The sequence below is a fragment of the Catharus ustulatus genome, chromosome 33 (genome assembly GCF_009819885.2).
Source record: "Catharus ustulatus isolate bCatUst1 chromosome 33, bCatUst1.pri.v2, whole genome shotgun sequence".
In the NCBI taxonomy this organism is placed as follows: domain Eukaryota; kingdom Metazoa; phylum Chordata; class Aves; order Passeriformes; family Turdidae; genus Catharus; species Catharus ustulatus.
Window position 1 is genome coordinate 961,625 of NC_046253.1, and position 12,408 is coordinate 974,032.

Here is a 12,408-nt window from a genome sequence, read left to right on the forward strand (position 1 = left end):
CCCAAAAAAATCCCATTTTTGAGGGGTTAAATTTGGTTTAAATTGGGTTTTGGAGCTGGAAAAATGGGAATTTCCAGCTCAGATCCATGGAAAAATTTGGATCAATCCTGGGATCAATTCTGGGATCAATCTTGGGATCAATCCTGGGATCAATTCCCAAAAAAATCCCATTTTAGGGGGGTTAAATTTGGTTGAAATTGGGTTTTGGAGCTGGAAAAACGGGAATTTCTGGCTCAGATCCATGGAAAAATTTGGATCAATCTTGGGATCAATTCTGGGATCAAATCTGGGATCAAATCTGGGATCAATTCCCAAAAAAATCCCATTTTTGAGGGGTTAAATTTGGTTTAAATTGGGTTTTGGAGCTGGAAAAATGGGAATTTCTGGCTTAGATCCATGGAAAAATTGGGATCAATTCTGGGATCAATCCTGGGATCAATTCCCAAAAAATTTCCATTTTTGGGGGGGAAAATTTGGTTTAAATTGGGTTTTGGAGCTGGAAAAATGTGAATTTCCGGATCAGATCCATGGAAAAATTGGGATCAATCCTGGGATCAATCTTGGGATCAATCCTGGGATCAATTCCCAAAAAAATCCCATTTTTAGGGGGTTAAATTTGGTTTAAATTGGGTTTTGGAGCTGGAAAAATGGAAATTTCCAGCTCAGATCCACAAATTCCTCCTCTCTGGGCAGGAAAAACTGGGATCAATCCTGGGATCAATTCTGGGATCAATTCTGGGATCAATCCTGGGATCAATTCCTAAAAAAATCCCATTTTTGAGGGGTTAAATTTGGTTTAAATTGAGTTTTGAAGCTGGAAAAATGGGAATTCCTGGATCAGATTCATGGAAAAATTGGGATCAATCCTGGGATCAATCCTGGGATCAATACCCAAAAAAATCCCATTTTTGAGGGGTTAAATTTGGTTTGAATTGGGTTTTGGAGCTGGAAAAATAGGAATTTCCGGATCAGATCCATGGAAAAATTTGGATCCATCTTGGGATCAATTCTGGGATCAAGTCCCAAAAAAAATCCCATTTTTGGGGGGTTAAATTTGGTTTAAATTGGGTTTTGGAGCTGGAAAAATGGAAATTTCCGGTTCAGATCCATGGAAAAATTTGGATCCATCCTGGGATCAATCCTGGGATCAATTCTGGGATCAATTCCCAAAAAAATCCCATTTTTGAGGGTTTAAATTGGGTTTTGGAACTGGAAAAATGGGAATTCCTGGCTCAGATCCACAAATTCCTCTTCTCCTGCCCATGGAAAAATTGGGATCAATCTTGGGATCAATTCCCAAAAAAATCCCATTTTTTAATGGGTTAAATTGGGTTTAGAGCTGGAAAAATGGGAATTTTTGGGTTTTTTATCCATGGGAATTCCTGGAGAGAACAGCTGGAAGTGGAATGGGGAAAACTGAGGAAAATCCCAGAATTTTTTTGGGATCAGAACCCCAATCCTGGAATTTTTTGGGAATTTTTTGGGATTAAGTCTCATTCTGTTCCTGCACTTCCCAGTACAGGAACACCCAAGCTCAGGAATGGAGGAAATTGAGAATTTTTATGGGAATAAAGCCTCAATCCTGGAATATTTTTGGGATTTTTTTTGGGATCAGGGCCTGACCTGGGCTCACTCCTGGCCTGAGCTTCCTGGTACAGGAACACCAAGCTGAGGAAATGCACCAGGAACTGCAGCAGCACCGTCAGCACCGTGTACAGGTTGAAAATATTGGGCAGAGGCCTCTCCTTGGAAAGAGTTTTCAGAGGCTGGAAAAAAAAAAAAAAAAAGGAATAAAAATTAAAATATGAGTTGGAGTTAAAATTTTGTGGGAATTTTAAATATAGAAGGGGTTTGGGGGTGTTTTATTCCCAGGGAAATTGGGATTTTGGGATTTTTTTTCCTAGTTGAGCTGTTTGAAAATCTAAGATTTTCACAGAAAAGCTTCAATTTTTGGTTCTTTCCTGCTGCTCATCCCAAAAATTGAGATTCTGAAGGGAGGAAAACCCCAAATTCAACATTCCCACCTCTCCATCTTCAGAAATTGGGAATTTCTCATAATATATGGAATTTTTTGAGGGGGAAAAAGTCCCTTTTCCTCTAATTTTGCCATGCCTGGGATGAATTCCCAGCTCCCATCTTGGATCTGGAGCTTTGGGATCAACCCAGATCCACGAAGACACAAAATCCTTCAGAAACTGCCAATTTGTGACCCCCAAAATGGATTTTTTTGGGGGAAAAAACCCATTTTTCAAAAATTTGGCATAAATTCCAACAAATTCCTGGTTCTCACCTTGGACCTGGAGGTGAAGTGGAAGCTCTGGCACCATCCCAGATTCAGAACACAAAATCCCACCCTTGCACCTCCAGAATCCGCCATTTTATGATGCCAAACTGGATTTTTTTGGGGAAAAAACCCATTTTTCCCAAATTTGAAATAAATCCCAACAAATTCCTGGCTCCCACCTTGGACCTGGAGATGAAGAGGAAGCTCTGGGACCATCCCAGATCCACAAAACCACAAAATCCCACCCTCGCACCTTCAGAATCTGCCATTTTATGATGCCAAACTGGATTTTTTTGGGAAAAACCCATTTTTCCCAAATTTGAAATAAATCCCAACAAATTCCTGGTTCTCACCTTGGACCTGGAGGTGAAAAGGAAGCTCTGGGATCATCCCAGATACAGGAGAACACAAAATCCCACCCTCGCACCTTCAGAATCCGCCATTTTATGATGCCAAACTGGATTTTTTTTGGGGAAAAAACAATTTTTCCCAAATTTGAAATAAATCCCAACAAATTCCTGGCTCCCACCTTGGACCTGGAGATGAAGAGGAAGCATCCAGCCAGGAGCAGCCCCTGCAGCGTGGCCTGGAGGTCGCTGAATTTGACTCCCTGCAGGAACAGCACGCTCTGGCTGTAGGCCAGCACCAGAGCGTTCAATGCCAGGATTTTAAACATTTGCAGCGTGGTGACCAAAGTGCAGCGGCCTTGCTTGATCACGTGGCAGACTGAGGGGGAAAAATGGGAATTACAGGAGTTAGAAATCAAGGAAAAGTCAAGGGGGAAGGGTGAGGGGAGATGGGGGCTGCCATGAGGGGAAAATGGCAGGAAAAAGGTGGGAATTGGCTGAGGGCTTCATGAGGGAAAAAAGGTGGGAAAAGGGGAAAAAAGGCAGGAATTGGTTGAGGTCTTCATGAGGGAAAAAGGGCAGGAATTGCTTGAGGCCCTCATGAGGGGAAAAAAGATGGGAATTCGCTGAGGCCTTCATGAGGGGAAAAAGGGTGGGAAAAGGGAGGAAAAATGCGAGAATTGGCTGAGGCCCTCATGAGGGGAAAAATGGTGGAAAAAAAGGGAACAAAGGTGGGAATTGGCTGAGGCCCTCACGAGGGGAAAAAGTGCAGGAATTGGCTGAGGCCTTCATGAGGGGAAAATGGGTGGGAATTGGCTTGGGTTCTCATGAGGGGGAAAAGGGGGGAAAAATGGAGGAAAAATGCAGGAATTGGCTGAGGCCCTCATGAGGGAAAAAAGGCAGGAAAAGGGAAAAAAGGTGGGAATTGGCTGATGGCCTCATGAGGGGAAAAAGGGTAGGAGAAGGGGAAAAAAGATGGGAATTCACTGAGGCCTTCATGAGGGGAAAAGGGCAGGAATTGCTTGAGGCCCTCATGAGGGGAAAAAAGATGGGAATTCGCTGAGGCCTTCATGAGGGGAAAAAGGGTGGAAAATGGAGGAAAAATGCAGGATTTGGTTGAGGCCTTCATGAGGGGAACAGGGTAGGAATCGGTTCAGGCCCTCATAAGGGAATAAAAGGCAGGAAAAGGGGGAAAAAGGGCAGGAATTGGCTGAGGCCCTTATGAAGGGAAAATGGTGGGAATTGGCTGAGGCCCTCATGAGGGGAAAAAGGGTGGAAAAAAAGGGAAAAAAGATGGGAATTGCTGAGGGCCTCATGAGGGGAAAAAGGATGGAAAAAAAGGGAAAAAAGATGGGAATTGCTGAGGGCCTCATGAGGGGAAAAAGGGTGGAAAAAAAGGGAAAAAAGATGGGAATTGCTGAGGGCCTCATGAGGGGAAAAAGGGTGGGAAAAGGGACGAAAAATGCAGGATTTGGTTGAGGCCCTCATGAGGTGAAAAAGAGCAGGAATTGGCTGAGGCCTTCATGAGGGGAAAAAGAAAGCGAAAGAGGGAAAATAGCAGGAATTGGCTGAGGCCCTCATGAGGGGAAAAAGGCCAGGAACTGGCTGGGGGCCTCAGGAGGGAAAAAAAGATGGGAAAAGGGGGAAAAGGGCAGGAATTGGCTGAGGCCCTCATGAGGGAAAAAAGGCAGGAAAAGGGGAAAAAGGACAGGAATTGGCTGGGGCCTTCATGAGGGGAAAAAGGGCAGAAAAATGGGGAAAAAAGGTGGGAATTGGCTGAGGGCCTCATGAAGGGAAAAACAGCGGGATCTGGTTGAGGCCCTCATGAGGGAAAAAAAGGTGGGAATTGGCTTGGGCTCTCATGAGGGGGAAAAGGGGGGAAAAATGGAGGAAAAATGCAGGGATTGGCTGAGGCCCTCATGAAGGGAAAAACAGCGGGATCTGGTTGAGGCCCTCATGAGGGGAAAAATGGTGGGAAAAGGGACGAAAAATGCAGCATTTGGTTGAGGCCCTCATGAGAGGAAAAGGGCAGGATTTGGTTGAGGCCTTCATGAGGGGGAAAAAGGGCGGGAATTGGCTGAGGCTCTCATGAAGAGAAAAAGGGCAGAAAAACAGTGGAAAAAGGGTGGGAATTGGCTGAGGCCTTCATGAGGGGAAAAGGGTGGGAAAATGGAAGAAAAATGCAGGAATTGGCTGAGGCCCTCCTGGGGGGAAAAGGGCAGGAATTGGCTAAGGACCTCATGAGGGTAAAAAAAGGTGGAGATTGGCTGAGGCCCTCATGAGGGGAAAAAAAGGAGGGAAAAGGGGAAAAAGGGCAGGAATTGGCTGAGGCCCTCATGAGGGAAGAAAGGTGGGGATTGGCTTAGGCTCTCATGAAGGGGAAAAAGGGTGGAAAAATGGAGGATAAATGCGGGAATTGGCTTGGGCTCTCATGAGGGGAAAAAGGGTGGAAAAAAAGGGAAAAAAGATGGGAATTGCTGAGGGCTTCATGAAGGGAAAAAGGGTGGGATCTGGTTGAGGCCCTCATGAGGGGAAAAATGGTGGGGATTGGCTTGGGCTCTCATGAGGGGAAACATGGTGGGAATTGGCTTGGGCTCTCATGAGGGGAAAAAGGGTGGAAAAAAAGGGAAAAAAGATGGGAAATGGCTGAGGGTCTCATGAGGGGAAAAAGGGCGGGATCTGGTTGAGGCCCTCATGAGGGGAAAAATGGTGGGGATTGGCTTGGGCTCTCATGAGGGGGAAAAGGCAGGAAAAGGGGGAAAAAAAGATGGGAATTGGCTGAGGCCCTCATGAGGGGAAAAAAGATGGGAATTCGCTGAGGCCTTCATGAGGGGAAAAAGGGTGGGAAAATGGAGGAAAAATGCAGGATTTGGTTGAGGCCCTCCTGGGGGGAAAAGGGCAGGAATTGGCTAAGGACCTCATGAGGGGAAAAAAAGGAGGGAAAAGGGGAAAAAGGGCAGGAATTGGTTGAGGCCCTCATGAGGGGAAAAAGGGCAGAAAAAGGAAATTTTGCGTGGGATTTTCATGGATTCAGGGCTGGAATGGGTTTAGAATTCTTTAGGACAAAAGACAGGATTCTCAGGACATACTGAAACTCCAATCCAGAGTCAAAGAGCTCTGAAATTTGGGAATAATCCGTGAAGGAAGAACAAAAAACTGAGGGGGTTTGGTGCTGCCATGAGGGGAAAAAAGAGTGGGAAAAGGAAATTTTGGGTGGGGTTTTTAGGGATTTAGGGCTGGAATAGGCTCCGGTTTGTTTAGGATAAACCCAGAGTTATTTTGAGCTTCAAATCCAGAGCCCGAGAGCTCCGAATTTTGGGAATACAGAGCTGGAATGTTCAGATTTGGGGTTTCCTCCCATTCCCATCCCATTCCCGAGGTATTTTCCCAGTTTTTCTGGGCTGGGCACTCACTGCACTGGATGGAGGAGAGTTTGGAGGTGAAGGGGGCGGCGATGCTGGCGTCCCCCAGCTTCACCACTGGCACTCTTTCCTCTTCCAGATCCCTCAGCACCTGGCTCAGCCGCTCCTGTGGGATTGGGAATTCCAAAAAAACCCCAAAAAATCACCCAGAAAGGCTGGAAAAAGCAAAAGTTTGGGATCTTGGGTGATGGGGTTGGAGGTGCCTTTCCACCACCAGAATTCCAGGATTTATTCCCTGTTCTATGTTCATTCCCACCTCCAGAATTCCAGGATTTATTCCCTGTTTTATGTTCATTCCCACCTCCAGAATTCCAGGATTTATTCCATGTTTTATGTTCATTCCCACCTCCAGAATTCCAGGATTTATTCCATGTTATCCCTTTTCCCATTGAAATTCTCGCTTTTTTCCTTCCTTTTCCTGCTGAATTCCCTCTCTTTTTCCTCCTTGAATTTCCTCCCTTTTTCCCCTTGAATTCCCTGTCTTTCCCCCCCTTTTCCCACTGGAATTCTCTTTTTCCTCACTGAAATTCCCTCTCTTTTCCCCTTTTTCCCCATTGGAATTCCTTCTTTTTTTTCGCCTTTTTTCCCCACTGAAATTTCCTCTCTTTTTCCCCATTGAAATTCCCTCTTTTTTTCCCCACTGGAATTCTCTTTCCCCCTTTTCCCACTGGAATTTCCTCTTCTTTCTCACTGGAATTCCCTCTCTTTTCCCACAGCAATTCCCTCTTTTCTCACTGCAATTCCCTCTCTTTTCCCACAGGAATTCCCTCTTTTCTCACTGTAATTCCCTCTCTTTTTCCTCATTGGAATTCCCAATTTTCTCACTGCAATTCCCTCTCTATTCCCCACAGGAATTCCCTCTTTTCTCACAGGAATTCCCTCTCTTTTTCTCATTGCAATTCCCTCTCTATTCCCAGAGGAATTTCCTCTCTTTTCTCACAGGAATTCCCTCTTTTCTCACTGCAATTCCTTCTTTTTTCTCACTGCAATTCCTTCTTTTTTCTCACTGCACTTCCCCTCTGTTTTCCCACAGGAATTTTCTCTTTCCCCACTGCAATTCCCTCTCTTTTTCCCCACTAGAATTCTCTTTTCCCCCTTTTCCCACTGGAATTTCCTCTCACCTCCCACTTCCCCACCCCACCCACCCAAAATTTCACCAAGATTTCAATCCAAACATTCCCACTTCCCAAAAATAAACCCAAAACTGTGAATTCCCACCCTTTGTGCAGCCAGCTGCTCCTCCCTGTGTGCCAGGGCTCGGTGTTTGGCTGCTCTGGAGGAGGCTTTGACGTTCCCAGCCGGGATCGGGGTCGCGGCTCTGGAGTCACCGAGGCCGTCCCGGGGCCGGCGCCGGCGATCGGGGACGCGCTCGGGGGCGTTGGGGAGCAGGGCCACGCCTGGAGGGGATGGAGAAAAACAGGGGGAAAACAGGGAAAAAATGAGGGAGAAATGAGGGAGAAGCAGGGAGAAATTGGGGAAAAATTGGGGAAAAATTGGGGAAAAATCAGGGGGAAAATTGGGGAACCAGGAGGAAAACAGGGAGAAAAATGGGGGGAATTTAGGGGAAAGAAGGGAGAAAAACAAGGAGAAATTATGGGGATTGGGGGAAAGAAGGGGGGAAAATGGGGAAAAAATGGGGGGGATTGGGGGAAAGAAGGGAGAAAAACAGGGAGAAATTGGGGGGATTGGGGGAGAGAAGGGGGAAAATGGGGAGAAAAAATGGGGGGAATTTAGGGGAAAAAAGAGAGGAAAACAGGGAGAAAAACAGGGAAAAAATGTGGGAATTGGGGGAGAGGAGGGGGGAAAACAGAGGGAAAAAATGGGAGAAAAACAGGAAGAAATTGGGGGGATTGGGGGAAAATGGAGAAAAATGGGGAAAAACAGGGAGAAAATGAGGGAATTGGGGGAGAGAAAGAGGGAAAAACAGGGAGAAAAAATGGGGGGGATTGGGGGAGAGAAAGGAGGAAAACGGGGAGAAAAACAGGGAAAAAATGGGGAAAAGCAGGGAGGAAAACAAGGAAAAATGGGGGGAATTGGGAGAAAGAAGGGAGAAAAACAGGGAAAGATTGGGAGGGATTGGGGGAAAGAAGGGAGAAAAACAGGGAAAAATTGGGGAGAAAAAATGGGGGGAATTTAGGGGAAAAAAGAGAGGAAAACAGGGAGAAAAACAGGGAAAAAATGGGGGGAATTGGGGAAAAGAAGAGAGAAAAATTGTGGAGAAATTGGGGGAAAGAAGGGAAAAAAGCAGGGAAAAATTGGAGGCAAATTGGGGGAAATTGGGGAAAAGAGGGGGGAAAAGAGGGAATAAAATGGGGGGAAATTGGTGAGAAAAGCAGGGAAAAATTGGGGAAAAAATGGGGAAAAGAGGAGCAAAAACACAACAAAATGGGGGAAAAGAGAGAGAAAATTGGGGAAAAACAAGGAATAAAAATAGGAAAAATTTAGGGAATATCAGTGGAAAATTGGGGAAAAACAAGGAATAAAATAGGAAAAATTTAGGGAATATCAGTGGAAAATTGGGGAAAAACAATGAATAAAATGGGAAAAAATCAGGGAAAAAAATGAGGGAGAAATTTGGGTAAAGTCAGGGAAAAAGGGGGGAAAAAAGGAATAAAATGGGAAAACTTAGGGAAAGTCAGGGGGAAAAACAGAGAAAAAGAGGAGGGAAAAGAGAGGGAAAAATCAGGGAAAAACAAGGGAAAATCAAGGAATAAAGGGGGAGAAAATCAGGGAAAAATTGGGGGAAAAATGAGGAAATACAAGGAGGAAAAATAAGAGAAAAATCAGGAGAAAATGAGAAAAAATGGGAAAAAAACAGGAAAAAAAGTGAAAAACAAAGTGCAAAAAACTCAGGAAAAGCTGGAATTTTTTATTTTCCATTCCTGGCTCTTTGGAAGGTGGGGAATGCTGGGATTTGGGGGAAATTTGGGAATTTTTTGGGGATTTGCTCACCCACATCGGCGTGTTTGAGCGCTCCCACGTCGTTGGTGCCGTCCCCACACATCAGGGTGCAAAACCCCAAACTCTTCAGGGCTGTGATCACAAATTCCTGCCAGGAAAAAAAGGGGGAAAAGATCCCAAAATGCAGAAATTCCTGGGTCAGGGTGGGATCTGAATTTTGGGAATTCAGGGTTGGATTTTTCATCGCCAGGGTGGCAAAGGTTGGAAATTTTGGGAGTTTGGGGCTGGAAGAGGTTTGGGATTTTTTAGGAGTAAATCAGGGTCATTGGTCCAGTCCTAAAAATTCCAAATTCTGGGAATTCTCAGCCTCAAATCCCCAAATCCTGGGAATTCCCATCCTAAAGACCCCAAATCTTGGGAATTCCCACCCCAAATCCCAGGAATTCCCATCCCAAACACCCAAATCCTGGAAATTCCCACCTCAAAGATCCCAAATCCCCATTCCCAAAGACCCCAAACCCCAGAAATTCCCACCCCAAAGACCCCAAATCTTGGGAATCCCCATTCCCAAACCCCCAAATCTTGGGAATTCCCACCCTAAATCCCTCAAATCCCAGGAATTCCCACCCCAAATCCCCATTCCCAAACCCCCAGATCCTGGAAATTCCCACCCCAAAGACCCCAAACCCCAGAAATTCCCACCCTAAATCCCTCAAATCCTGGGAATTCCCACCCCAAATCCCAGGAATTCCCACCCCAAACACCCCAAATTTTGGAAATTCCCACTCAAAGACCCCAAATCCTGGGAATTCTCACCCAAAGACCCCAAATCTTGGGAATTCCCACCCCAAAGACCCCAAATCCCAGGAAATCCCACCCCAAAGATCCCAAATCTTGGGAATTCCCACCCCAAACCCCCAAATCCTGGAAATTCTCACCCCAAATCCTGGAAATTCCTACCCCAAAGACCCCAAATCCTGCGAATTCCCACCTCAAAGACCCTATTCCCATTCCCAAAGACCCCAAATTTTGGGAATTCCCACCCCAAAGACCCCAAATCTTGGGAATCCCCATTCCCAACCCCCCAAATCTTTGGAATTCCCACTCTAAATCCCTCAAATCCCAGGAATTCCCACCCCAAATCCCCATTCCCAAACCCCCAGATCCTGGAAATTCCCACCCCAAAGACCCCAAGCCCCAGAAATTCCCACCCTAAATCCCTCAAATCCTGGGAATTCCCACCCCAAACCCCCAAATCCCAGGAATTCCCACCCCAAACACCCCAAATCCCAGGAATTCCCACCCCAAAGACCCCAAATTTTGGGAATTCCCTCCCCAATGACCCCAGATCCTGGAAATTCCCACCCCAAAGACCCCAAATCCCAGAAATTCCCACCCCAAACACTCCAAATCTTGAGAATTCCCACCCCAAATCCTGGAAATTCCCACCCCAAAAAACCCAAATCCTGGGAATTCCCACCTCAAAGATCCCAAATCCCCATTCCCAAAGACCCCAAATCCTGGGAATTCCCACCCCAAAGACCCCAAATCCTGGGAATTCCCACCCCAAAGACTCTGAATCTTGAGAATTCCCACCCCAAATCCTGGAAATTCCCACCCCAAAGACGCCAAATCCCCATTCCCTAAGATCCCAAATCCTGGAAATTCCCACCACCAAAGACCTCAAATCCTGAAAATTCCCACCCCAAACACCCCAAATCCCGGGAATTCCCACCCCAAACCCCCAAATCCCCATTCCCAAACTCCCAAATCTTGGGAATTCCCTCCCCAAAGACCCCAAACCCCAGAAATTCCCACCCCAAAGACCTCAAATCCCAGGAATTCCCACCTCAAACACCCCAAATCCTAGAAATTCCCTCCCCAAAGACCCCAAACCCCCAAATCTTGGGAATTTCCATTCCCAGTGCCCCAAATTTTGGGAATTCCCACCCCAAACCCCCAAATCCCCATTCCCAAAGAGCCCAAATCCTGGGAATTCCCACCCCAAAGATCCCAAACCCCAGGAATTCTCACCCGAAGACCCCAAATCCTGGAAATTCTCACCCCAAATCTTGGCAATTCCCACCTCAAAGACCCCAAATCCCCATTCCCAAAGACCCCAAATCTTGGGAATTCCCATCCCAAACACCCCAAATTTTGGGAATTCCCATCCCAAACACCCCAAATTTTGGGAATTCCCATCCCAAAGACCTCAAATCCTGGGAATTCCCACCCCAAACCCCCAAATCCCCATTCCCAAAGACCCCAAATCTTGGGAATTCCCATCCCAAAGACCCCAAATCCCTGTTCCCAAAGACTCCAAATCTTGGGAATTCCCAACCCAAAGACCCCAAATCCCAGGAATTCCCACCCCAACCACCCCAAATCCTAGAAATTCCCACCCCAAAGACCCCAAACCCCCACTCCCAAACCCCCAAATCTTGGGAATTTCCATTCCCAGTGCCCCAAATCTTGGGAATTCCCACCCCAAACCCCCAAATCCCCATTCCCAAAGACCCCAAATCCTGGGAATTCCCACCCCAAACACCCCAAATTTTGGGAATTCCCATCCCAAACACCCCAAATCCCAGGAATTCCCACCCCAAACCCCCAAATCCCCATTCCCGAAGACCCCAAATCCTGGAAATTCCCATCTCAAAGACCCCAAATCCCCATTCCCAAAGACCCAAAATTTTGGGAATTCCCACCCCAAACCCCCAAATTCCACCCCAAACACCCCAAATGTTGGGAATTCCCACCCCACCCCCCCTCACCTTCTGCTTGGGCGCCACCCTGGCGAACACCCGGACGTGGGGGATGAGGCGGAGCAGCCGATCCCGATCCCGCAGCCGCAGCTGCTCCAGCCCCTCCCCGGTCAGGCAGAGCTCGAAGGGATCCGTGAGATCCCGCAGGGAATCGGGGAAGGGAGGGAGAGCCACGGAGCCGTCCCGGGAGCGCCACTGCCAGGGGAGACCTGGGGGTGGGAATGGGAATGGGAATTTGGGAATTCCATGGGAATTTGGGAATTGGGGAAGGGAGGGAGAGCCACGGAGCCGTCCCGGGAGCGCCACTGCCAGGAGAGACCTGGGGGTGGGAATGGGAATTCCATGGGAATTTGGGAATGGGAATTCCATGGGAATGGGAATTTGGGAATGGGAATTCCATGGTAATTTGGGAATGGGAATTCCATGGGAATCTGGGAATGGGAATTCCATGGGAATTTGGGAATGGGAGTTCCATGGGAATTTGGGAATAGGAATTCCATGGGAATTTGGGAATGGGAGTTCCATGGCAATCTGGGAATGGAATTCCATGGGAATTTGGGAATGGAAATCTGGGAATTCCATGGGAATCTGGGAATTGGGGAAGGGAGGGAGAGCCACGGAGCCGTCCCGGGAGCGCCACTGCCAGGGGAGACCTGGGGAATGGGAATTCAATGGGAATTTGGGAATTT

The 12,408-nt window shown here is 47.1% G+C and overlaps 1 protein-coding gene across 1 annotated transcript in view; it reads right to left on the bottom strand.

Moving 5' to 3' along the window:
* The window catches only part of ATP13A1 (ATPase 13A1), a 62,123-nt gene that overhangs the window by 5,294 nt on the left and 44,421 nt on the right, over positions 1 to 12,408 (bottom strand). Inside the window, exons 18-23 of the mRNA XM_033083749.2 lie at positions 11,729 to 11,928; positions 9,006 to 9,102; positions 7,272 to 7,450; positions 6,045 to 6,159; positions 2,814 to 3,010; positions 1,624 to 1,766 (exon numbers count right to left, since the gene is read on the bottom strand). Coding sequence (XP_032939640.1) covers positions 1,624 to 1,766; positions 2,814 to 3,010; positions 6,045 to 6,159; positions 7,272 to 7,450; positions 9,006 to 9,102; positions 11,729 to 11,928 — 931 coding nt within the window. The remainder of the gene's footprint in view (positions 1 to 1,623; positions 1,767 to 2,813; positions 3,011 to 6,044; positions 6,160 to 7,271; positions 7,451 to 9,005; positions 9,103 to 11,728; positions 11,929 to 12,408) is intronic.